Raw genomic sequence first — 26,684 nt, forward strand, 5'->3', positions numbered from 1 at the left:
ATTAAACCAGAAGGATTTCTACTGCATATACAGATGTCTGGCACAGAACTGCAGGTTATATATACATCAGCGCAGATGATATTTCAACAATTTACATATATTACACTGGGCTCAGGGTTCAAAATACTTCAAGTCTTTTTGCTGGCTTAAGAAGGAAATGAGGATAAAAGAACAGGTCATAGTTATCAGATGCACCGAGATTCTTTCAGACAGTTGACAGAATGAGGTACATCGAAAAAGTGCAAGGTCAGAGAGCCTACTTGGCAGTGCCGTGTGTTTGCATGCATGCAAAAATTTCCTCTTCATGCATTATAGCAAGCAGGTTTTTCCCCCCACATTTTTCTTTCAGTATTATTAATCAATATGTCATGGTAAAACGAATGCATACCTGTCCATGAAATACTGAAAAATGCATTCAAGTAAAATTTCTGCACTTAGCTGTATCATGAAGTATTACTATACTTTTGTTAATATTTCGGGGGGCGGGGCAAGGGGGGTTCGGATATTCTATTTACGACACACACCGGACAAGCTATATTGTTATGCGTTTAAAGTTCCTGTGCTTATGTAGGTAACCTGGGCAAGACAGAGAGAGGGCAGGAGGGGAGAGGGTGGTCCGTCCTGAACTCCTAGGCTGTCGGGCAAACGTACGCGCCTTTAGAGCAGTCCGCCGTAACCTCCTGCATTTAGCACCGTCACTCTAAAAGCATGTCAGGGGAAAAGAAGGGAGCCTTTGTTTGTACATCTGTACAAAGCAAATGAAGAGGGGTGGGATGAAATGATGGAACGGGGGGGGGGGGGGAAATAAAACAAAACAAAAGGCAACCTGCAAATAAACAATGGCAAAACTCCCACAAAACACAGGCAGAAAAGATTTTGGGGAGGAACGAAATAAACGCGGGGCGGGTTTTATTATTATTATTATTATTATTCTTCGCGCAGCTGCAGGCAGTAACGGTGGAAGCGTAGCTGGAAAAACATTCGCTCTAGAATAGAATGCGTCATCCCGGGCAGTGTGTAGTCTTCGGCGACACCCACATGCTTGAATCCCAAAGACTCGTACAACTTGTGCGCCGCCACCTTCACCGCCGTGGTTCCCAGTACAATCGACGAGTAGTTATTGACCATGGCAAACTCAACCACCTTCCGACCCAGGGCTTTGGCGATCCCTTTTCCGCGGTATTTGGAGTCGACCGACATGCGGCGCAGTTCCACCGTGTTGTCTTCCTCGTTGCCCCTCGCGGCTACGATGCCCACCACGTTGCCGTTCAACACGGCCACCCAGAAGCAGGAACCTGCAGGTACAAAGCAACATGTGAATCTGGGAAACAAAACACAAAAGGCTTCTTCAAATACACATCTCTGGGGTTTATTAGACGTTTTCCCTATTTCTTTCTGAGCTCACAGACGGACAGTCAATACCAAACAGTTCGCCCTCGAGAGAAAAAACCAAGCAGAGGCGGCACTTTTCTAGAAGGTTCCCTCTGACATTTCTGCGCTTGCGTTCCTGCGAGCTCCATCAGTGGTTCTTGATACCTAGTGTAAAAAAAAACCTGTGACCCTGAAGAACCATAAAATTGTCTGTGTAACTCTTGTCACCTGAGAATTTTATGAATGCCTCTACAGTGGTACCTTGGTTCACAAACGCCTTGGTACTCAAACGCCTTGGTTCCCAAACGCTGAAAACCCAGAAGTAAGTGTTCCAGTTGTCGAACACTTTTTGGAAGCCGAACGTCTGATGTGGCTGTTAGCTACTGTTTCCAGGGCGCCTGCACCAATCAGAAGCTGCGCCTTGGATTTCGAATATTTCAGAAGTCAAGTGAACTTCCAGAACAGATTAAGTTTGGTGCTTTTGTTTTTGCTATTTATTTGGCATTTTTGAGGCTTTTTCTGTTAATTCGTTTTTGTGGCCCTGTGGAACCCAGTTCAGCTACTGATTGATTGTATGACTGCGGAAATGGATAAAAGCCCCCCATCCAAATAACAACTATCATCAGTGCAGGTAATAAATAAAATTTTAATTCTGATCATCTACAATACTGTCTTATTTATTTTATAATACAGTACATTGATTATTGCTTTCATTTTATGGCTCAATGGTCTCGTTAGACAGTAAAATTCATGTTAAATTGCTGTTTTAGGGTTTGTTTTTAAAAGTCTGGAACGGATTAATCCATTTTGCATTACTTGCTATGAGAAAGCGCGCCTTGGTTTTGGAATGGACTTCCAGAACGGATTAAGTTTGAGAACCAAGGTATCACTGTATATTGCAGTTTTTTCCTCACTACGGTATAGTAGAGCCTCAACCTTTTTCTAGCAAGGCCTGATGAATGTCTTACTCACACAATGCAGTGAGGGCTTGGGGCTGCAATGATGGACCCGGCAGGCCAGGAAAATGTATTTTCCTGTCCAGTGGAGTTTGCAATGCTCCAATTTTTCTCATCTTCAGCTAAGAGCGTAAGATGACAGCCCTCCTCCGCAATACACCCTCATCGTCTGTTTCTATTTAGCTGTTATGAATGACAGAACTCCCTTCCATTAATTTGCTCCTGTTCTTCATTTGTAATGAGACAACGAATTTGGTTTGGTTTTTTTAAAATTTAACTTGCCAAACTGGCATCAAAAGTGAGCCGTCCTTTTGGGCAGACCGGCAGGTGCCCTTGTTTATTTTTCCTCATCCAGTCGCTCGCTTAACGTAGGATGAAACCAGTCACTTGGTCATCACCAGTTGCCTTCCCTGTCCTGCAAACAGGTGAGGAATATCTCACCATACTTCTGCAATAATCAGAAATCTAGAAGAGCAAAGAAAGATCAGCACACCTTAGCAGGATGATACAGATGGCACCAAGTGGTAAAATACGAACTTCCACGTACACCATGGCAAAAACCACAAGGTATGTTTTCCTTCTGTTATCATGGTACATACAGCACAGTTTGAATTTCTTTTTAAGCTTTGAGGTTTGTTTGCCTTTTCCTAGAAGTTACTTTGGAACTCAGCTAATGAATGATGCAATTTCTTATATTTCTTAAGCGCTTCTGGGTCTGCTGCAGAAACTAATGTACTGATGTTCACTCAGAAGTAAGCCTCATTAATCAACAAGGCTTGCTCCCAGGTAAGTGGGGATAGCATTGCAACCTAAATGATATTTTGAGAGCTCTGAGTGAACATGACCCTCTGATATCGCTCCACAATTTGATTTGATTTTTGTCTTAGAATAGATTTGAAAGGCAGGAAGAAAAGTTGTCATCCGTTTCTCACTAATTTGTGCCGTAGTAATCCAGCGCTTCTCACCGTCATAGCCCAAGATTTGAGGCTAGGCTTTGAAATAATATTCACAGGGACGAGAAACGCACGTACATTTAAATATTATTTCTGCTAAATCAGAAGGCAAACATTACGGGTAATAATATTCACAAACAAACGAATGCATTCTTAAAGAGTGAAACACCCCTGTGAAGTTTAACTTTGCTTCTTCTCTCTCCTTGCAAGCTATTTGATGGACTTTATTATAGAGGTTCCAAATCTATAAGGCCCTGGACCTTATAAAACTCTCCGAGGTCACTGATACATTATACATTGTCCCCCACATCTCACCACACAATTCAGCCAGTCCATGCCCTTAACGGAGCAAAGAGCATAGCTTGCAAATGGTTCTCTCTCAGTGTTAAGTTGTGGGTGAACATATCAGACAACAGCGATTCTTCAAACAGCTCTTGTTTATTCACAGGCCAGAACAGAACTGAACTGAAGGGTTCAGTCAGCCTGCTTATATAGAGCTCCACTACGACGTAACTGTAACAATTTTCTAAAACTATCCAATCACTGAACGTCACTTTCAATCCCTTATTTGCATAATTATCTACAGTATCCCCCTGCTGGCCCAGGGTGAGAACTTCAGTACATAACACTCAGGATCGGTTCCCACATGGTAACGATAAAAAAGGACGGAAGCTAAAATAAAAATAAACTTTGTGTGTTCGTAGTTCATTGGGATTGCTTGAGCAGGAAAAACAGCGACGGGGTCAGGATCCGGCATCCTGAGGCTGCTGCTGGGCCACAAAACCTTAACCCCCCCCCCCCAATAATTTGCAAAAACTATAAAGCAGGAAGTGTTTTATGAGAGACAATGTACGGTATCGGATCATTACAGTTGAGGACAAGCTGTGATAGGAATTTTATGGTCTTAGATATATGGTAATGTTCATAAGCGTACCAACCAAGCACATTCATAGATCAGCACAGGAAGACCGACCTGGAACCATTTTGATTCCTAAACTGAGCAAATGTTTTCTCTGCAAGGTCAAAGTGGGAAACCTCCCATTGTCTCCTTCCTCACAAATCCTGTCTTAAGGACACATTTAAGATATGAACAGGGTGTGATCCTGTGACATGGCCCAGGAACTAAGTATTTATCATTACAAAAGACTGGCAATCCAATCAAGTAACCTGCCAGACAGGAGATAAACAAGGACCGGAGAAAAACAACATTCAAATTTCTGTTTAGACCACCTTTTCTGTGATGTAGGTGTGATGTATCTGAGGGGTGGTCTTAGGTTACACCCCTTCTGTGATGTATGTATGATGTTTCTGGGGGTGGTCTTGATCTACAGGGTGGCAATTTCAAAAGTCTTTATAAGGCCTTGCACACCATTGTTCTGGGTCCCTCCTCTCTCCTGCGGGTGAGGGGAGCACCCTGTTGCAACAGATCAATAAAGATCAAGCTTACTAGCTGCTTTGCTTCTCAATATTCTCTGGTTGGCCTCTGTTTTTTTCTCCTACCAATAGGGAACCTATGTAAGGACTCTATATGGGCTCTTGGATACCCCATAAGGGAAAAGGGCAATTTTTATTTACAGCAAAGCAAGGACTTGCGCATAGAAAGTACAACTCTCAAACACTAGAGCAAAATGTGGCTTTCTGGAGTGCTGTCATAGGCTGACTGAGTTAATTACTTCTATGCTAACTCCGACTGCTTCGTTAGGCGTTTGCATTTCTATATTTGTGGGAGATTTCCTGATGTTTGCCTGTTTTGGTCTTCTGCTTGCTGCAGCCAAATGTATATACAGTATCCTGAGCTTTTACAGTTTCTTTGCTTGTTTTTCCAGGACACGGGAAGTCTTAGCAAACTGTTATCTAAAGATAATACTAGAGCAAGATGCCTATCTTCAATAACTGGATGATCTGGCGCCTTCCTTGCTTGGCGGCTACCTGACTAGTAGGTTTCAAAGGGAATGGAAGTGCAGGAAAATCCAGAAACTAATAGTAATAACTAATGAGACTGATTAAATTGCATACAACATTCGCTGAGTCTTGGTCCCCTGTTTCTCAGCTTGTCATATGGAATAGCCTGCTTCATATATGCTTGACACTGATGGAGACGTTATAGTTTTCATAGTACATCAAAATTTTATTTGTTTTCCTACAGAGCTGTTGTTTTTATTTTATTTTTTTGCCTGCTCCTCAGAAACTGGCAAAACCAAAGAGATGTTCCATTGGGAGCTGCAATTTCATTTTTGCATGCTGATGATTTTTTAAACAGATGGCGTAATGAAAACACATATGTGGCTATTTTGGCATTCTGAAATCTTTGTTCTGGTATTATTAACGATTTGCCCTCAATTTAAAATTTAAAAAAATACATATAATATTGTTTCTGACTCTACAATTCTATGATTCCACATATCTGTTTTGCCCTTTTCACGGAGGAAGGATGTAAATAAGCTAGCCGTCTTGCAAATGAACTCCAAGTCTTGCATACTACAGATTTTATAAAAATCACAGAGATCCTATAGGACTTTAGTGTTTGGTTTTTCTATACATTTCCAGAAAAGGTCTGTTAAAAGCACAATCACGAGTTACCTATCAAAGGCAGGTTAAAACCAAAAGCATCCAGGTGTATTAAAAGCTACAGAATGAACTAACTTAAGACAATTTCCCCCAAAAAAGGGGAAAGGAGCTGCCTGGGCAATAAACATTTTAAGCAGAGGCCACAGGAAAGCCTGTCTTCACTAAGGCCTAATTTTAATGTGATGCACGGTAATTAAGATGTTACTCTTGAAGCCTTGCATGTATCCAGTATTTCAACTGACCACCTCAGCCGTGAATGCAGTATTGGGATGCTAGAAATCTGTAGCTTGGTTGGGCATGTTAATCATGACAAAAGAAAGAAAAAACCGCAATGTAAAATCACACAGAAAAATTTTGTGCTCAACAGCGCCATCTGGTGTTGCATGTTTAAACAAATTTAAACATGCAACACCATGCTTTTTGACTAATGCAGCCGAGTCCATACCCTCAGTCAGAATGCATCCAAAAGAAATCAAAACCATGCTTTAAGTTTTCAATATACCAAGCTATCATGATTCACAGTTCTCACATTGAGCCATAAACTCAATCTATTTCTAGTCCCGAATCAGTACAACCATAGTCACAAGTCTGTAAACTCCAAAAGGTTAGGACAGGATGAGCTAAAATAAAAATAAAAATCTTTGCTTCTCCTAACCCAGGAAGTATTATTATTTTTAACCCTTAGCACCAGCACCCGTAACTTTTTCAACCAAGATTTCTGCACACTTGCTACCCAAAATTTCACCATACATATACTTGCCACAGTTCCCATTGATGGATTAAAAAACACAATGCTTTACTTATTAACTCATGAATATAACCCAACAAGGTAGTTCATGGCTTCTCTGGTAGATCATAGCTCATCATTGATGGAATCAAGCCTTGTCAGAGGAATGTGCCACTCTCCAGGCACCGGCTGATTTCCTTGTTGACCTCCCCGTCTGCGACTCCCGGCAGGAAACAGGCGAGGTCTCTTATCGGCGATCCTTCTCAAACGTGAGAAGAACACACCACTCCTTCACTCTCCTCCCTGCTATCCCCAGGGAGGGGAAAGAGATAGACAGAAATATATTTACATGCCTTTATTTCTGTCTTTTGCAGCAGTACAGAGAAACAAGTCTGCACTCTCTTTACATCAACAGCAGAGAGAGAGATAGACTCCACCCCTGTACTTCCAGTACAGGTCAGATGACACACTGAGCTAACATCCAGTGCTCAGTACAGTGAATGGACTGTCCCCTTTTCCCACGGTAACAGTCACAAACATCAACATCCTGTTTGGCTTTCCAGCCACCTGCTGAAGCTGATGCTCGCTGCTGCATTGCTCCTTTTTGGTAACAATCATATCGTACACTAACAGCAGCACCATTTTAAAAATAGGTTTATTTTAGGAGAGCCCTGCTAAGTAAGCAGATACGTTCCCCTTCAGACCATTATCAATATGCATAGTTTTGCTAATTTTTCAAGATGTAAAATACTGAGATACCATTTAAAATAAGACTACATTAACATAGCACAGGGTGAGAATACCTTTTATTATTTCCAGTTGCTCAGCTTAACTGAATTCCACATTTCTCTATTACTGCTTTGAATATATCACCCCAATCCTGTTTTCTCAAGAAATTGCTTCTTAAATAGAGAACTATTTTTTAAAAAGTTTTAATTTTTTTAATTTTTTAATTTTTTTAATTGTACACTCTTTACACCAGAGGATTTTACAACCCAAATAAACCACAATACTGTACAAACAAGAACATGATTTTGCTTTTCATTCATGTTAATCTCCTTCTTTTAACTCCTTGTTCTTAACCTCTTAAATCACATATATTTCCAAATGCCCCCCTATACCTCCCTTCCCCCGGTTCCCATTACCTCCCTTCACCCATCAACCTAATATTGTTTCCCATTGTGTTAACAAAAGTCTGTATTTGTTGTTCCATACATTTCATTTTATTGTCTTGTATCCTTGCGCATTCTACCTACCACATATTAAATTTAAGCTCCAAAACCAAATATTTTCATCAACTGTTTTTTATGTCTTTATTTAGGAATGTTGCTAAATAAAAACTAAAGATTATATGAAAAAATCGGAAAAAACAACAACCAAATTCTGTGTTTCTCCTCCTGTCGTTTATCATTATCATTAACTTTTCAGATAAGTGTTTACTCTCCACGCAAACATTTCAGCAAATACCGTATTTTTTGCTCTATAGGACAAACTTTTCCCCCTCCCAAAATGGAGGGGAAATGTGTGTGTGTCTTATGGAGCAAATGCAGGCTCCTTGGCTTCAGCAATAGCAACGTGAAGCCTCCGAAGCGCAGAGGGAGAGCTCCCCCCGCACTACGGAGGCTTCATGTTGCTTTCGCAGAAGCCACCTGAAGCCCCTGGAGCGCAGCGCCAACTTCTGGTGCGCTTCAGGGGCTTCAGGCAGCTATCCACAAGCCTTCGGAGCGCAGCAGGAATTCCCGCTGCGCTCCGAAGGCTTGCGGATAGCCGTCTGAAGCTTGGAGAGTGAGAGGGGTCGCTGCACACCAATCCCTCTTGCTCTCCAGGCTTCGCTTCGCTGGAGAGGCGCCGCACAGTTTTCCCTCTCTGCACAGCACCTCTTCAGCGAAGCAGGAAGAGAAATGGAAGGGGCTCCGTTTCTCCTGCTGCTTCGCTGAAGGGGCGCTGAGCAGAGAGGGGGAGAATTTTTTTCCCCTGCTCTCCCCCTCCTATGGTCCGGTGCGTCCTATAGAGCGAAAAATACGGTACATTAACCAGTTCCCAGAAAATCAGCAGACTCTTCCAGATATACCAGGTACAAGCGATGCCAAATGGGTAAGTTCACGACCACGTGGTATCACATTCAGTTGAGGGCTTACAACCTGAGCCACAGATAAAGTCATTTCCTTACAGTTGGCTTTAGCAGCCAGGATTACCTCTAAACCTGTCCCAACCAAAACCTGGTACAAATTCCAGTTTTCCAGCAACTGGGGCGAAATTGTGATTTGACATTCAAATAAGTGAATTCAAATACGAACTCAAATAATAAGAATTCAAAAAAGTGGTACTTTTCTATTTTCCGGTGTGTTTTTTCCCCCAGTGAGAGAGCGCAGGCAGTATATAATTTCTAAAAGAAGCAGATATGTATGCATGTATTTTTTTTTATTCAGGGGTGACCAGTTCATAATAGTCCCAGTCGTTGTCTCCCCCACACCCAGCCTCTTCCAGGTTATAATCCAGGCACAGGCAGCCTTTGGCCCTCCAGATGTTTTGGACTACAATTCCCTTCATCCCTGACCACTGGTCCTGTTAGCTAGGGATCATGGGAGTTGTAGGCCAAAACATCTGGAGGGCCGAAGGTTGCCTATGCCTGTTATAATCACTCATACACCACTGGTCTTCCTGCTTAGAGTATACGTTGCAGTGGCAGCAATCCCACTTGCTGTTCTGGCTTCTGTGATAGCTGCACAGCCTGCATTCGCTCCATAAGACGCACAGACATTTCCCCTTACTTTTTAGGAGGGGACAAGTGCGTCTTATAGAGCGAAAAATACGGTACGCCTTCTGCATGGAGTCCCTGAATCCCGTCAGAATTTACTCGAGATTTTGCTGATCTCACTGACGCTGCAATTATGATCTCAGCGAGAGCAGCTCAGCCGACATAGCCCTCTGGAGACTGGGTGGGAAGCAGCGGGCGGGTTTCGTTGCTTTGGCACAGATCACAAGAAGAGAGTTTGCTTTCCTGGGCTCTCCCTCCTGCTGCCCCATACATTCGCCTTGCTCTTTCTTATCCCACTTTCAGCCCCAGTGTTTCTGCCCCCTCTCAGCCCCCTAGTCTTGCTCTTTCTCCCACAGCCACCAAAATCCCACACGTGGGTCTGTGCCAAGTGTGTGCTCTGCCAATCTGACCCCAGGCCCCAACCTGTAACCCCAGGTACCACTGTAAAGTTGTGGCCTATTTGACCCATTCATTACTCATTCCCCTGTCTGGTTTTTGCACTAAATGTAAAAAAAGAAAAAGGTAAAGGACCCCTGGACGGTTAAGTCCAGTCAAAGGCGATTATGGGGTTGTGGCGCTCATCTCACTTTTAGGCAGAGGGAGCCGGCGTTTGTCCACAGCTTTCTGGGTCATGTGGCCAGCATGAATGAACCGCTTCTGGCGCAATGAGACACCGTGATGGAAACCAGAGCGCACGGAAACGCTGTTTACCTTCCCGCTGAGGCGGTACCTATTTATCTACTTGCACTGATGTGCTTTCAAGGTGCTAGGTTGGCAGGAGCTGGGACAGAGCAATGGGAGCTCACTCCATCGTGGGGATTTGAACCGCTGACCTTCCAATCAGCAAGCCCAAGAGGCTCAGTGGTTTAGACCACAACGCCACCTGCATCCTGGTTATTTTTCTATATCAGGGAGTCACAGGGCCCTGCCATGCAACTATTGACCTTGTGAAGTGACCCATGGATCAAGACTTGATTTTAAGTTTCAGTATTCTGAAAACTGGGACGCGGGTGGCGCTGTGGTCTAAACCACTGAGCCTAGGACTTGCCGATCAGAAGGTCGGCGGTTCGAATTCCCACGACGGGGTGAGCTCCCGTTGCTCGGTCCCTGCTCCTGCCAACCTAGCAGTTCGAAAGCACGTCAAAGTGCAAGTAGATAAATAGGTACCGCTCCGGCGGGAAGGTAAACGGCGTTTCTGTGCGCTGCTCTGTTTCGCCAGAAGCGGCTTAGTCATGCTGGCCACATGACCCGGAAGCTGTACGCCGGCTCCCTCGGCCAATAAAGCGAGATGAGTGCCACAACCCCAGAGTCGGCCACGACTGGACCTAACAGTCAGGGGTCCCTTTACCTTTATTCTGAAAACTAGACTGGAAGGGAGCTATATTAGGGGGAGAGAACGAAAATGCTGAGAAGTTGCATTTTCTCCTCAACTGAGGCCAACAGCAACTTGGTGAGGGTTAAGTAGGAAAAAGCTGTAGTAGATAGTCTCTCAGCTCTGCTGCTCTGACCCAATTCAAGTTTCTTCTTCTTCTTTAAGGTTTGGACAGTAATGGAGGGCAGTTTTTTTTAAAGGAAGGAGATTTCACATGCAGAGACACTTCCTCTTCCTTCTAAACCAGGAGGGTTGATGGCAATGTGGGGAAGGAGCTGGAGGAAAAAACCTTTAAATGTAAACAACACTTGTAAACAGGCAGAGAACCAGTGGGCGCCCCCAGGAACCAGCATTGCTGGGTCGGATTGCCAGGGTGCCCCTTCATGGCTGATTCTTCGGCGATCAGCCTTCTTTATGGTCCAGCTCTCACTTTCATACATCACTACTGGGAAAACCATAGTTAAAGCCATGGTTTTCCCCGTAGTGATGTATGGAAGTGAGAGCTGGACCATAAAGAAGGCTGATCGCCGAAGAATTGATGCTTTTGAATTATGGTGCTGGAGGAGACTCCTCCTGAGAGTCCCATGGACTGCAAGAAGATCAAACCTCTCCATTCTGAAGGAAATCAGCCCAGAGTGCTCACTGGAAGGACAGACCCTGAAGCTGAGGCTCCAATACTTTGGCCACCTCATGAGAAGAGAAGACTCCCTGGAAAAGACTCTGATGTTGGGAAAGATGGAGGGCACAAGGAGAAGGGGACAACAGAGGACGAGATTTTTGGACAGTGTTCTCGAAGCTACCAGCATGAGTTTGACCAAACTGCGGGAGGCAGTGGAAGACAGGAGGGCCTGGCATGCTCTGGTCCAGGGGGTCACAAAGAGTCGGACACGACTAAACAACAACAAATTGCCAGGGTGACAGTATGGTCTGTGAGCCAAGCCCTGAGATCAGAGGTTTCTGCTGGGTGTTCAAATCATCTGTTGCAGGTGTTGCTGACAACCCATCAGCTTGCGATGCAGACAGAAAGTGATGGAGCCAGCAGTCACTGGAAGAGGGTTACTGCGTTCCTTGGAGACCGGGGAAACTGAACGGGCGAAGAGACAAATGCACACGCAATCTGTTAATTTGGAAAAAGGCAAACTCCGTTTTTAATACAAAAAGAGAATTTCTAATAATAACTTGAAGAAACTTTGAAAGAAAGAAACGGGGTGGGGGGAGCCTCTGGAACGTATACTGTACAAATATGCATTGCCTTTTTCTGCAAAATAGTCCGTAGAATATTCTCTGTGACGTCCTGGAGATTTCCTTCAAGAAAGGCAGGCTCTGTAGGTGTGTTTGGTTCAGCAGGAGCATGGGGGTGGTCCTTGATCTCCCCGTACCCCAAGGATGCTGGTTCTGCAGGAATTAAAAACCCACCGTGTTATTGTTTCCGCTGCCCCTCAACACCAGAATACACTGCTGTGCGCATTTCTATCCCAGGGCGTGTGGTTCTTATTTAAGCTACTGGACTCGGCTCGAAGAACATTATCTGGAAAGCCCTTCTGCTCTTAGCTATTTGTAAGGTGCAATCCTACACCCAGCTGAGGGGCCGCAAGAAGCAACGCCAGGGCCGCTCAGGTGTGCTGGTCAGGACGCCCATGGAACGTATTCTGTGTTCTGCCTGTGATGGGGCAGGTGTGTTCCAGGTGGTGTTGGCAGCGGGGAGGGCATGGCACCACGGGATCCTAAGCTTCCATGTTTTCTGACAGATGCCCAACCAGTGCCTGAAATAATGCCAGCCCTGGGACTGGTGTGGTCAACTCCCTCCCACCATAGTCCAAGGACGAGTGGAAGTTGCCTCCTCACCCCCCCCCCCCAACAATTTATTCAATACCAGCAAACTTTGCTACTTCATTGCTCTTAACATCTTGCGCTTGAGATGCGAGGGTCTGGTTGGAGCTACAGAGGCAGAGCAGACGAGCGCTCTTTGTCCACAAAGCAGATTTCAAGTAACTTGTGATACGGTGCTGGTTCTGCTGTCGCCGTTCTGGCTGCTCCTGCAACACAGGAGAGGAGATCTGGAATCAGTTGCTTTGCCCTGAATGCATTTTGTACTTAACACCCCCCCCCAAGCTTGCTTGCAAGCAGACACGCAGTGGATGTCGCCAAGAGTTAAGAGGAAGCCGTCATCCTTACTCTTCCACATCCAAAACATGGCTGTCCAGGTCTGACAGGACAGCGCAAGCATCAGCAAAGGAGGAGAAGAGTAAGAGAACGAAAGAGAGGTGAGTAGTTGTAAGCACTAGCCCAGAACTTCCCAAACTTGGGTTTCCAGCGGCTGTTGGACTACAACTCCCATCATCCCTAACTAAATAGGAGGCATAGGCAAATTCAGATGTTTTGGGACTACAACTCCCATGATCCCTAGCTAACAGGACCAGTGGTTAGGGATCATGGGAATTGTAGTCCCAAAACATCTGGAGGGCTTAGTTTGCCTATGCCTGCTAAACAGGACCAGTGGTCAGGGATGATGGGAACTGTAGTCCAAAAACAGCTAGAGACCTAAGTTTGGGAAACCCTGTACTAGCCTGTCCGTGGTCTTTCATTCTCCATATGCTTCCTGCTGCCAGTCCAAATGTCCAACCCAAAGAACAGTCAAGTTATGTGGCCTGACCCCCTTCCCACACCATTCATTTGCAGAAACCTACCTTGGTTCTAGAAGCCAACATTGGAAGGTGCTGTGGCTACTCTTTTTCTCCACCTGAAAAGATAGAAAAGAAATCATCTGCACTAGCTTCGAGAATCAACCTCTACTTTCCCCTTATCCTTTCAGGAATCTACTCCTCCCCCAGGCTCATCTCCTCCTGCCTCCAACCATCAAACACGTCCACCGTAACCCATGAAAAACGCAGCCTACGTCCACTTAACCCCAACAAAATCTCACACTACAGTTATGGACTTTCAGGCTGCCCAACCCATTAGCTTGCTGACTGCACAATAACCATTGTACTTACCAGTTGAAAGCTGATGGAGGCCTGTCGTCTGCAGCAGAGAGCTTCATACGTGGCCCAGCATCCTGGAAACCCCACATGTCTGAAGGGTCTAGGAGGTCATGGCTAGTGAAAGGTCCACGGTGAGTGGAAGCCATCACCATAGCTGATGCCTGGGGGGTGTTTTCTCCTCCGTCAGTGCTAATGACTTCTGCAAACAAAGAAGGCCTCTCTACACAACCACTCTGATGCAATTAATGCACAGTGTCCAGGAAGCAAAACGTACACCATTGAGACATGTTATGTGTGAAATACGGTTCAGGCCCAACAATGGAACCATCGGGATTCTAAGATGGGTACCCAGTAGAAAGTAATCCCATTTCCATTTCGATATTACCTAACAAACACCCCCCCCCCCCGGAAGAAGCATCAATACGACCTATAGCAAGTGAGTTTGGAAAAAAAACTGTGTGGAAATAAAAATATCAACTAAAGCCTTTGTTTTTTGAAATATCTGAAAAGAAAAGAAAATGCTCTCTTGTGACGCAGTTTTTAATCGGGATCTGCCATTATGAGACAGACTATGTTGCGAGATTAATAGTCATAGGGGGAGGCGAGCCATTACTCTGTTATCATGTTTGTATTCTAAGTCTGACTTGGCAAATCTTCCCTTGAAGGCTAATTTATGGTGCAACTTGTCTGGGAAAATTAATGATTTTATTTCATCGGAACTGAGAAAGAGGGCGTCTGCCACCCGAGGAGGACTTTTGGATCAGCGTCTGAAGATTTATTGCAAACAAAAGACTTACCAGCTTTAAATAAAAGGGAGAGCCTTACAAAGTTCACACAGAAGCATAATATTGCTTACTTCAACTCGCCTGTGGAAACAACTCAGAGGCTATTAAGAAGAAAAAGGATAACAACAAGAAGATTGAAAGATGGGACTGGTGAACACTAAGAGCAGCAGAAATATGAGATGATTGGACCCTACTGAACTCGAAGCATGGGGACCAACAAAAATTTATAATTTGGCAAAATATTGGATATGTATTGGTATAATTTGGAATAATTAATGTGATATGATTGGACTGTTAAATGGAATACTTAATAAAAATTATTATTAAAAAAAGAGAAAGTAATCCCATTTCCCACATCGTCAGATTGGAATAAACATCAAACTCTCACCAAGATGAAGAGAAGAGTCTGGATTTGATATCCTGCTTTATCACTACCCTAAGGAGTCTCAAAGCGGCTAACATTCTCCTTTCCCTTCCTCCCCCACAACAAACACTCTGTGAGGTGAGTGGGGCTGAGAGACTTTGGAGAAGTGTGACCAGCCCAAGGTCACCCAGCAGCTGCAGGTGGAGGAGCGGGGAAGCGAACCCGGTTCATCAGATTACGAGTCCACCACTCTTAACCACTACACCACACTGGCTCTTTGATGCTTCCATGCATCTCGGATGTCCCAAACGATTTGATGGTATAGTCTGAAACTGACCCAAATGTCCTTATCAAGCCATGCTTTCCCTGAAAATAAAGGAACAGAGGGAGCATTTTTCACTTAAACTCCTAGTCATGTTTGGTGTGTATGTGGTCTCCTTTCTGATCTCACTGGGAGGGTGCGGAGAGGGCCTCCCCATCTTAGGCACTGCCTTCAGAGTGAGTCTCAATCTCTCCCACCCCTATAATTACTGAAGAAAACAAGATACAAAGGCTGCTTGCAATCCATTTGTGTATAGCTGGCCCCAATTCTCGAGTGAGTCACTGGTGGCAATTTTAATTCTGATTCACTGTACACAGGCACACAAAGTTGCATCTTTCACCAACACTCGGGGGGTGGGGTGGTTTGTTCTTCAATAGGCCTCAGTGTAGCACCATCGGCAAATTTTAAGGCCAGATTGCTTGTGCCTGGTGGTCTCTTAGTGTAGGTACATTGAAAGAGAGAGAGACTAAGAGAAGAAAATAGGACCAGCAGCCAAACATTATCTAAGACAAAGCTGACAATTCCTGTATAACGGGTGGTGCTGTGGGTTAAACCACAGAGCCTAGGACTTGCCAATGAGAAGGCTGGTGGTTCGAATCCCCGTGACGGGGTGAGCTCCCATTGCTCGGTCCCTGCTCCTGCCCACCTAGCAGTTTGAAAGCACCTCAAAGTGCAAGTAGATAAACAGGTACCACTCCGGTGGGGAGGTAAACGGTGTTTCCATCCGCTGCTCTGGTTCGCCAGAAGTGGCTTAGTCATGCTGGCCACATGACATGGAAGCTGTACGCCGGCTCCCTCCGCCAATAAAGCGAGATGAGCGCCGCAACCCCAGAGCCGGCCACGACTGGACCTAATGGACCTTACACCTTTCACTCAATTTTGCAATGCAAATTGCTTCAAACATTTGCTAAATCTTGGGTCTCCATTGTCTGAAGTGCAATATATTGTTATATATTGCCAGCTTTTCTTCTCTGCAGTACCCATGACAATTTCTAAGATTTCCAGATGTGTCCCCCAGGCCCATAATATATTTGTCTACAAACCATCCGTTCTTGCCTCTCCTACGTCTGAGGAAGATGCAGATAAAAGTCTGTGTGAATTATACATTATCCTTTAGGGTCAACGAGATGCCCTAGTCCACTTGCCCCATATGAACCTGACCCCAAACACCGTTCCACTTTGGAGAACCTCCTCTGTGTTTGCTTGAAGTAGGGGAGATAGGCAGGGCCCTCCTTTTCGTCACGTGATGGCTCTGTTTTTACTACAATAAGGTCTGCATTTCAGGACAGAGTTCAACATCAGGAGGAGCCAAATGCCTTCTGAACATAGCTGTCAACTTACAGATTTGAAAATAAGGGACCAGTAGCCTCGAAAATAAGGGACCAGCAGACAAAATAACGGATTTTCCAAACACAGGTATGTTCAACTTCTGAGGCCCTCTGAGCCAAAGGCAGAAAGCCCAGCCTGCAGCCAAACGTAGCCTCAAGCAGTGGTTCCCACAGCGCAGCAACCCGGCAACCTGTCACCTCTCTGCTGGGAAGCGCTGAGCAACGCGGCCGATTTGATCGGCACAAGGCATGCAAGCTCCACCCCCCAGTCGTTCTTAGACTCCTTTTTGGGTGAGCAACACAGTTGGAGCCTTCCTCCTCCCTGGCCGGCAGGGAGGGAGGGAGAGGAGCTGCTTCCTTTGAAACCTGGGAAATTTAAGGGACATCATCAATAAGGGACAGCAGCGGGAAACGGCGCTGGGATAAGGGACTTTCCCGCCAAATAAGGGACGGTTGACAGCTATCCTTTTGAATCCGGCCTTGTTGAGTAACCTAACAGCTGTTTTTCATAGTAACCAAAGTACCCAAGGTGTTCAAAGGTGGTCCCATGTACAGCATATTGCAATTGGCCCGTCTAGAGGTTATCCACCAACAGGTGTTGTGAGCCAGAAGTCAGCTTCACCTGCTAGAGGAGGCGAAGGGACTCCACCTGCCGCTGATCAGCCTTCAAGGAGACCGAGAAGGCCCTGATGGGAACGAGTTGGCTCCGGCCTTCTTAAAGAGAGCCCTCAGCAGCAGTGAGATGCTGGAAACGATTGTGGTCCATGGCTCTAGCTGGCTGCATTTTGCTCTCCATCCTGGACCCTTGGGCTCTGTGATCATCTGGGTTCCCTGACCTCTGGACTGTCTGACTTTGAATGCGGAGTCTGCTTTCAGGCGAGTGTTCCTTAGAGACTCCCAACACCTGCTCGCTCAGCAATGGGACTCGAATAATAATAATAATAATAATAATAATAATAATAATAATATATTTTTATTTATACCCCACCCTCCCTGGGCTCAGGGACGCGGGTGGCACTGTGGGTTAAAGCACAGAGCCTAGGACTACAAGGGAAGTCCTATTTATACCCCTTCACTGCTTTGAACAACATCAGCAATGGACGCTAAAATCATCTGCCTCAAAAGATAGACACTATTTCTTTCCTGCTTTGCACAGGTAATTCCTACGGCTCCTTAACCAGGTGTTAAGAGATAGAATGATGCAACATAGCAAACAAGTCATTTGTCGCAAGGCCAAAGTTCCTCTCACAATGCTTAGACGCTCCTGCGGCGCTTTTTCAAACTGCTTTGACCTTTTCGTTTTTTTGCTTTGTTTTCAAAGGCAGTCAACACGACTGCTGCTCGGGGGTGTATTTTTACAGCTCCCAGTGAGAAATGGGACGTACCAGCCATGTTAAATTTATGTCAAGCTGGAAAAGAGGGATGTCTACGGGGTGCGCCAATCTGCTGCACAATGAGTAGAGCTGATATGGCAAGTCTGTGCCTCTGCTTTTGATGTATGTTTCCGCCATCAGTCAGGTCGCAACTACGCAACGGTCTGGGTTGAAAACATTTGCACATTTCAGATGAGACAGTTGCATCGCATCAATGTTGTGTGAAGCTGCTGTCCACCCCCCCCCTGAGTGTGAGCCCACCCCCAGGGTTGTACAGTCCCTGAAGACCCCTTAATGTTGAGAGATACCGTATTTTTCACACCATAAGATGCACCTAGTTTTTAGAGGAGGAAAACAAGAAAAAAAAATATTCTGAACGAAACAGTGGATGTATGATTTTTGTGGTTCATGCTGTGGCCACAGACATGATATGTGATTTGACGGCCTGTTTGGGGTAGCCCAATGCAAAAATCCTGAGAATCCATGTGAATCCGTGCCATTGCGACCCCACGAAACAGTAGATGTGTCATTTTTTTGATACAGGCTATAGCTATGGACATGCTATGTGATCTGATGGTGAATTTGGTGTGACCCAGTGCAAAAATCGTAAGGATCCATGTGCTTTTACCTCCCTCCTCCCAGGTAGCCTCCTTTATCTCTAGAGTCCCTTATCTCCCCTCCTGATCACTTGCTGATCAGCTGCTCAGTGGCTTCGTTTCAACACCCCTTTCCCTCTTTCTAAAAAAAAAGGCATGATCTGCTTTTTGCCCCTGGGCAATTCGGCTCCAGGGGCCATGCATACACTCCATAAGACGCACAGACATTTCCTCTTACTTTTTAGGAGGAAAAAAGTGCATCTTATGGAGCAAAAAATACGGTAACTGTGGAAGCAAAGAACCTTTTATCCATGTACAATTGATAAGCCTGAACTTTCAGATCCATTGCGTAACGAATAGAAGAAGAAGAAGAGTTTGGATTTGATATCCTGCTTTATCACTACCCTAAGGAGTCTCAAAGTGGCTAACATTCTCCTTTCCCTTCCTCCCCCACAACAAACACTCTGTGAGGTGCGTGGGGCTGAGATACTTCAAGAAGTGTGACTGGCCGAAGGTCACCCAGCAGCTGCATGTGGAGGAGCGGGGAATCGAACCCAGTTCACCAGATTACAAGTCTACCGCTCTTAACCACTACACCACGAGCAGGTTTTGAGGTGGAGCAGGTATTTGACCACTGTTAACAAAACAGAAGGAAAATGCCTTTTAAAGAGATTTGCCCTTGGGCAAAGCACCAGGGAGAGACAAGTCATTACCTGGTGGTTTTTTTATTCCATACTGCCCCAGCCTGGTGGGCTCCAATGAGCCACTTCCATTTATTACAGTAAATTCAATTTGAATATTGCCAGCTGGCTGGACATTTTGTATTTTAGTTCCCATCTTTAATAAAGACAATCGAGATGTTCCTCCAAGACTATTGCCCAAGAAGACTTCTTGATGTTCCCCCAAAAATATATACAGGACATTACTTCCTTTTAGGTAAATTAGGATAAGGGGTTGAAGACAACCAGGTCTAGCTCCAGGCAACTTTTGCAAGGGACATGTTTGATTGGTCCTGGTAATCACAATTTGGCTTAAAATGTAATGCGAATCAAGCTATTCTCCAACATAAATGTCATCGTTCAGGAGCTTTCCCCTTCATGCAGGTGACACGGCCCTATTATATCAAGGGGCACCATTTTTTAGAAGCAATGGGTTTTGTTGCTAAAACCACAACTTGCTGTGTGCAACAATCTAGGGGTAGCTCTAGAAGAGACAAGCTGGATATAATCCAAAGTAAGTTCTTACATAAGGGACACGGGTGGCGCTGTGGGTTAAACCACAGAGCCTAGGACTTGCCGATCAGAAGGTCGGCGGTTCGAATCCCCGCGACGGGGTGAGCTCCCGTTGCTCGGTCCCTGCTCCTGCCAACCTAGCAGTTTGAAAGCACGCCAAAGTGCAAGTAGATAAATAGGTACCACTCTGGCGGGAAGGTAAACGGCGTTTCCGTGCGCTGCTCAGGTTCTCCAGAAGTGGCTTAGTCATGCTGGCCACATGACCCGGAAGCTGTACGCCGGCTCCCTTGGTCAGTAAAGCGAGATGAGCGCCGCAACCCCAGAGTCGGCCACGACTGGACCTAACGGTTAGGGATCCCTTTACCTTTACCTTTAAGTTCTTACATGCACTGCTGAGTCCCAAATAATGCACCCAATATACAATTAAGCGGAAGTAGGCTGCCGTTCTCTAAATGCACGCATTCATAAATCCGTGATTCTATAATAAAGAACAAAACAAAAACTGCCTAATGTGAGACCTACATTTAGCAAAACTCTAGTTTTCAGGCCTGCAAATAAAGAAACTTGGGCCCAATGTTGTAACTTTCAAAGCAGAGTTACTAAATTTCCTCCATTACATAACTTTTTACAAAACATGCCAAAATGGATTTAGGATTCTGAAGAATTCTAAGTCCTCTGTCTGGTATATTAAATCTGAACGTGAAAGAGCTGCTTATCAATGGGAAATAACACCCTGTTCTGTTTAGACCTGGTTTTACTCTGCTTAGATGGCAAACTGTGAGCACGCAGTTATTTAACGTGACAACAATGGATTGCCTGCTTAGATAAACAGGGCCAGGTCCAAGACAACGCCCTCTTTTTACATATTATGTGTGCCATGCCCTCTTTTTGCATATTCTTCACACAACTCAGCTAGGAAATAGATTAGTTGGGGAGTTTCAAAATTAGATGGCTGTGCCTTGCTTGTCTTTGTGAGTTACACTGTAATGGGCAAGAAAATGTCTGACCGAACTTTGCCCACCCCCAGGGTTGGCACTGTTTATCCCTATGTACACATTGATGGGACGCGGGTGGTGCTCAGAAAGTCGGCAGTTCGAATCCCCGCGACGGGGTGAGCTCCCGTTGTTCGGTCCCTGCTCCTGCCAACTTAGCAGTTTGAAAGCACGTCAAAGTGCAATTACAGTGGTAACTCGGGTTAAGTACTTAATTCGTTCCGGAGGTCCGTTCTTAACCTAAAACTGTTATTAACCTGAAGCACCACTATAGCTAATGGGGCCTCCCGCTGCCGCCGCGCCACTAGAGCCCGATTTCTGTTCTCATCCTGAAGCAAAGTTCTTAACATGAAGCACTATTTCTGGGTTAGCGGAGTCTGTAACCTGAAGCCTATGTAACCTGAGGTACCACTGTAGATAAATAGGTACTGCTCTGGCGGGAAGGTAAACGGCGTTTCCGTGGGCTGCTCTGGTTTGCCAGAAGCGGCTTAGTCATGCTGGCCACATGACCCGGAAGCTGTACGCCGGCTCCCTCGGCCAGTAAAGCGAGATGAGCGCCACAACTCCAAAGCCGGCCACAACTGGACCTAATGGTCAGGGGTCCCTTTACCCTTACCCATTTATCAAAGCTATATTAAGGATGATTTTGATTATAATAATCACTATTACTGTTTACCTGCACAGGTCCTGTAGCAGGATTGGAGAGGAAGTATCTCCTCCTGACTGCCCCTCTATTCTCCAGAGGCCTTTCCTATTCCCTCCCTTTAGCTCCATCCACTTCCTTGTCCTCTCCATCTCATCTTTATTTCATTCCCCCTCTTTCCACCCTCCTCCTCCTCTCTTTTTCTCTGCTTCTTCCAGCCACCAACCCTCTCCCACACATTCTCACCTCCTCCAACCAACCTAACTATAGCAGCCTAACTCTCCTCTCCACCTCTCTGATGTAAGTGTTTGGATATGATTTTAAATTTCTAGCTCGGAGGAATACCCCCAGTTTGACTGTCTGGCTTTGTTACTGATCTTTGTGAGCGGCACCAGAGACATTTTCAGGCTGAAGGGGTGTGTGTGAAATGCTTCGTGTTTCTGCCCATTGTATAGTACAGCGGTACCTCAGGTTAAGTACTTAATTTGTTCCGGAGGTCTGTTCTTAACCTGAAACTGTTCTTAACCTGAAGCACCACTTTAGCTAATGGGGCCTCCCGCTGCTACCATGCCGCCGGAGCACGATTTCTGTTCTCATCCTGAAGCAAAGTTCTTAATCCGAGGTACTATTTCTGGGTTAGCAGAGTGTGTAACCTGAAGCGTATGTAACCTGAAGCATATGTAACCCAAGGTTAAGAACAAAAAGTATGCGGAACAAAAAATATTCATGTCTCGGAACAGTGAGGTTCGCAAGGTCCTGAAAGCGCTGAGTTGTGTTCACAGGTTAGCAGAAATAGAAAATAAACCAGACCCAAGAAACCACATGGAAAGCAGCAGTATTTTCTTGAAGGATTAATAATAATAATAATTTATTATTTATACCCCACCCATCTGGCTGGGTTTCCCCAGCCACTCTGGGCGGCTTCTGACAGAATATTAAAATGCAATAACCTATTAAACATTAAAAGCTTCCCTAAACAGGGCTGCCTTCAGATGTCTTCTAAAAGTCTAGTAGTTGTTTTTCTCTTTGACATCTGGTGGGAGGATGTTCCACAGGGCAGGTGCCACTACTGAGAAGGCCCTCTGCCTGGTTCCCTGTAACTTGGCTTCTCGCAGCGAGGGAACCACCAGAAGGCCCTCGGTGCTGGACCTCAGTGTCTGGGCTGGACGATGGGGGTGGAGACGCTCCTTCAGGCATACAGGACCGAGGCCGTTTAGGGCTTTAAAGGTCAGCACCACACACTTTGAATTGTGCTTGGAAACGTACTGGGAGCCAGTGTAGGTCTTTCAAGACCAGTGTTATGTGGTCTCGGCGGCTGCTCCCAGTCACCAGTCTACCTGCCGCATTCTGGATTAGTTGTAGGAGAGTTTGTGGGGATCCCTTTGTAGCAGGCTCCTCTGGGATCCTCATTGAGGAAATCCAATCACTGGTGTGGGAAGGGGTGGAGGAAGAGGATGCGGTGGGAGCGGGCCGCCACGGGTGTCACCACCGAGGGGGGGTGACAAACTGCCGGGTGGCACTCGCCTGAGCCACGTGTCTTTCCTGGCAGTGATGTGGTGGCTTGGGCACCCACAGCCTCTGCACTGCCCCAAACGGTCTGCCCACCACCCACCTGTCAACTGTAGGGCAGCCGAGTGAGAGGAGGCAAGCAGAATTTGCAGAGGCCCCGCCGAGCATCCTTGCCCTGGACTGCCCCACCCCTGGGCACAGGGCACACACGTGCTGCTGGGTGTGGGGCATTGCAGCAGCCCTGTGGGTCCCCTTCCTGTCTGCCAGCAGGGCCATACCCATGAGCAAATTGTAGATAGATTAATTGATCAAAATAGTAAAACTCATATGATTACCGTATTTTTCGCTCTATAAGACGCACCAGACCACAAGACACACCTAGTTTTTGGAGGAGGAAAACAAGAAAAAAAATATTCTGAATCTCAGAAGCCAGAACAGCAAGAGGGATCGCTGCGCAGTGAAAGCAGCAATCCCTCTTGCTGTTCTGGCTTCTGGGATAGCTGCGCAGCCTGCATTCACTCCATAAGATGCACACACATTTCCCCTTACTTTTTAGGAGGGAAAAAGTGAGTCTTATAGAGCAAAAAATACGGTAGGTTCTCGGGAGGACCTTTTTCTCAAATCCTGTCCTAGCAAAAGAGAAACGTATTCTGATTGAGTAAATGTTTGTGTACTTTTTAGAAGATTCTCTGTGTGGTTATTTAAGGGGGAAATAGCAGGAGAATCCTATCTGTGTTAAAGCATCCTGGATTACTTAAACAAAAAGGCTAAAACCAGCCCCTCAAAGCTTCCCTTTTAAAGCTGTGAAAAGGATGCACTCTGCTGAACTCAAAGACATGAGGAAGGAAGGATAACATCTAATAATAAGGTGTATCTGAAGAAGTGTGCATGCACACGAAAGCTCATACCAAGAACTGACTTAGTTGGTCTTTAAGGTGCTACTGGAAGGAATTTTTTTTGTTTTGACTATGGCAGACCAACACGGCTACCTATCTGTATCTAATAAGTATATCCTTCTCCTTGCATCTATACACATCCCTACAAAATTAGATGTGTCTTGTGTTTATTTTTAGACTGTACGCCTGTGGGCAAATCTGTCTAGAAATTGTAGGCATTTTATAAGTAAAAGTTTAAAATACAAATAAAATACGAAATCTAATTCAGGTATTAACAGGCTCTGAAGGAACCAGGTGGCTTTCTGCTTGCTCTTTCTGGCCAAGCGACTTCCTAAACCCAACAAAAGCCATTCCAGGCTTGTTGAAGTCACAGTGGGCCTTTGTTACTTTTGCAAGTCGAGTCAGCTGTCCAGTTCTCCTGTTCAGAACTGGCCCCCCACCCTGAACTAGAACATCCTAAAGAGATTAAGTTTTGCCGGCTGCTATGGAGCCAAGAGGAAAAATGTAATCCTCATTTCAGTGGGCAACATTTTGCAACTCAGGCATCAAATGCTGCGCATTGGTTTTGGATCGCTTTGGTTTTGGAACGGACTTCCAGAACGGATTAAGTTTGATACCCAAGGTACCACTGTATAATAAATACAAATACTTAGCAATCAGCTGAGACATGGAAAGAGTGAAGTAAGCAAACCTCAGTGGCTTTTGCACTGAGATGGGAAGAAAGGATGAGAAAGAAAGGATAGTATCTGGTCACAAGTTACTTCTTCTTCTCCTTTTACATTATCAGTATAAAACTGCAGACTGTTAGATTTCTGAAAAACCTGATCTTGCAGTGCAATCTTATGGGCCTCACTCTCAGAAGCAGCCCAAGGCCCCTAATGACTCGCCTATAAAACCACAGTAACAGTAAGTTCAAGTCTGAAGCAAATTGGATTGCTTGCATTATATACAGTGCAAACGATCAACTCAGTTTTGCTGCAACATGGCTTGGAACCGGGGCGGGGGGCGGGGGGGGGAGAGAGAATCATATTCCAGATACATTAAGGAAATAGCTCAGCAGAATTATACCTTGAAAGCAGTTGCAGGTGGCAGTTTCAGATAACTATACATATATGCGAAATTTGAGAAAGCGCTCACACAGAGCAAATATGCAAATGGTTTTTTAAAAAGAACAAGCCATTTTAGAGGTGGCTATCTTTAAAGAAAATCCACATATTATTTCACTATATGCCATATATATATATATATAGTCAGGAACGCAGTACTGTTTTCAAAACCACAAGCTTTTCTGGAATTTGCTATGTTCAGGAAACGGGCTCACGCACTTGTCAAAAGAAATCACTGTCAAATCAATTATAAAACGCATTTTAATATGCTGCAAGTTCACTTCCCAGTACCATGATCCTGACTATTGGCTGCAAAAAAACCCCCTCAAATCGACATAATCCAAAACAGCTTTCCTCCCTTTAATAGAAGTAACGTTTTTTGTTTCTTTTAGGAGAACCACAATTCAACTGCTTTAACAACTTTGCATTGAACACAAGAACACTGTTCCTCTATTGACATGTGCATTTCTACAATATATTTTGCTTTCAGACTGAAAGGGGAACATGTGAGAGACTGCAAGCACAAAAGACTTGATATTCAACATTCCTTCCATGGAGACACAAAATAGAAAACAAAAAAAGTATGTTTCTGTTAAGGTAAAGGTAAAGGGACCCCTGACCATTACGTCCAGTCGTGGCTGACTCTGGGGTTGCGGCGCTCATCTCGCTTTATTGGCCGAGGGAGCCAGCGTACAGCTTCTGGGTCATGTGGCCAGCATGACTAAGCTGCTTCTGGCGAACCAGAGCAGCGCACGGAAACGCCGTTTACCTTCCCGCCAGAGCGGTACCTATTTATCTACTTGCACTGGTGTGCTTTCAAACTGCTAGGTTGGTAGGAGCCGGGACAGAGCAATGGGAGCTCACCCCGTCGCGGGGATTCGAACCACCGACCTTCTGATCGGCAAGCCCAAGAGGCTCAGTGGTTTAGACCACTGCGCCACCCGCATCCCAGCAGACAGAGCCATGGATATGTGGACTGGAGGCAGAGGTTCCAAAGGCCTCAGTCCACCTGTAGCCTCTGTTGGGGCTAGTGTCTCACTTAGGAGCTCTCCGTGGTGCTGCAACACATTGCCTGGCCAGCCTTGCCCTGTGGAAATCAGACCCCCGAGCTGAAAAACATTCCCCAATCCTCCTCTGCTTCCACTTCTGGAAGAGTGGAGGCCCCGCTGCTTCAAGGCAGAGGGCAGCATTCCACTTTCTTTCAGCTTTTCACTGCAGAGCTACAGTTGGCACGAAGCACAACCGTCACCCTTGCCAGCTTTCCTTCCCCCAGAATCATCTGGAGGGGGTGGGGCTGCCTGAAGCTATCACAACACATCTGCTCTATAGTAAAAAGTTAAAAGGAAAGAAGGTGCAGGGAGTCAGGGGAGGCTGCTGTGGCGCCATGTCCTTGTGCCCCATGGTTCAGCCCCCAAGGATGAACAGAATGCTTTGTATATGTAAGTGGCTTGTAATGTTGGAAGCATGTGGTAAATCATGAAGATTGGCTTTGGACCACGTTTGGTGGAGCCAGCAGTCAAAGCCAGGTCTTCTGACTCAGATTAAAGGTGTAACGACCAGATGCAATATGTTATGGCTTAAAATGGGTATCTTTATTTTGCTAACGAGTAATTGTCGGATCAAGTTTACTGATACTCCACATACCTTCAAATAAAAATAATAATTGATTTTATTATTTATTTTTTATGCACCACCTTGTCTCCGATGGGACTCCATAATAATAAGGGGTAAAGGAACCAAAAAATTGCAAGGAAGTATAAGAGGAAGCAGCACGTTTTTCTTCATTAAAAATGCAGGAAAAAATTAAAACCAGAAACTCTTAAGGATTCTCTAAAAGTTGCTTTAGGAATCA

General features: G+C 45.4%; 1 protein-coding gene across 5 annotated transcripts in view; it reads right to left on the reverse strand.

The window, feature by feature from the left end:
* Window positions 1–333: 333 nt before the first annotated feature.
* NAT8L (N-acetyltransferase 8 like) overlaps window positions 334–26,684 on the reverse strand; it is a 45,262-nt gene continuing 18,911 nt past the window's right edge. The window contains exons 3-6 of one of the 5 annotated variants that reach the window (XR_014564044.1): window positions 13,699–13,885; window positions 13,393–13,445; window positions 12,610–12,741; window positions 11,826–12,100 (exon numbers count right to left, since the gene is read on the reverse strand). Coding sequence is in view for 2 of the 5 variants with exons in the window: in XM_083738517.1 (XP_083594643.1) it covers window positions 928–1,295 (368 nt within the window). In the remaining 3 variants the exon portion in view is untranslated. Of the gene's footprint in view, window positions 1,296–11,825; window positions 12,742–13,392; window positions 13,446–13,698; window positions 13,886–26,684 lie in introns of those variants that run through there. The other 4 variants (XR_014564045.1, XR_014564046.1, XM_083738518.1 and 1 more) reach the window with 4 other exon arrangements.

This window comes from Podarcis gaigeae (genome assembly GCF_964106915.1).
Source record: "Podarcis gaigeae genome assembly, chromosome: 5".
Classification (NCBI taxonomy): Eukaryota; Metazoa; Chordata; class Lepidosauria; order Squamata; family Lacertidae; genus Podarcis; species Podarcis gaigeae.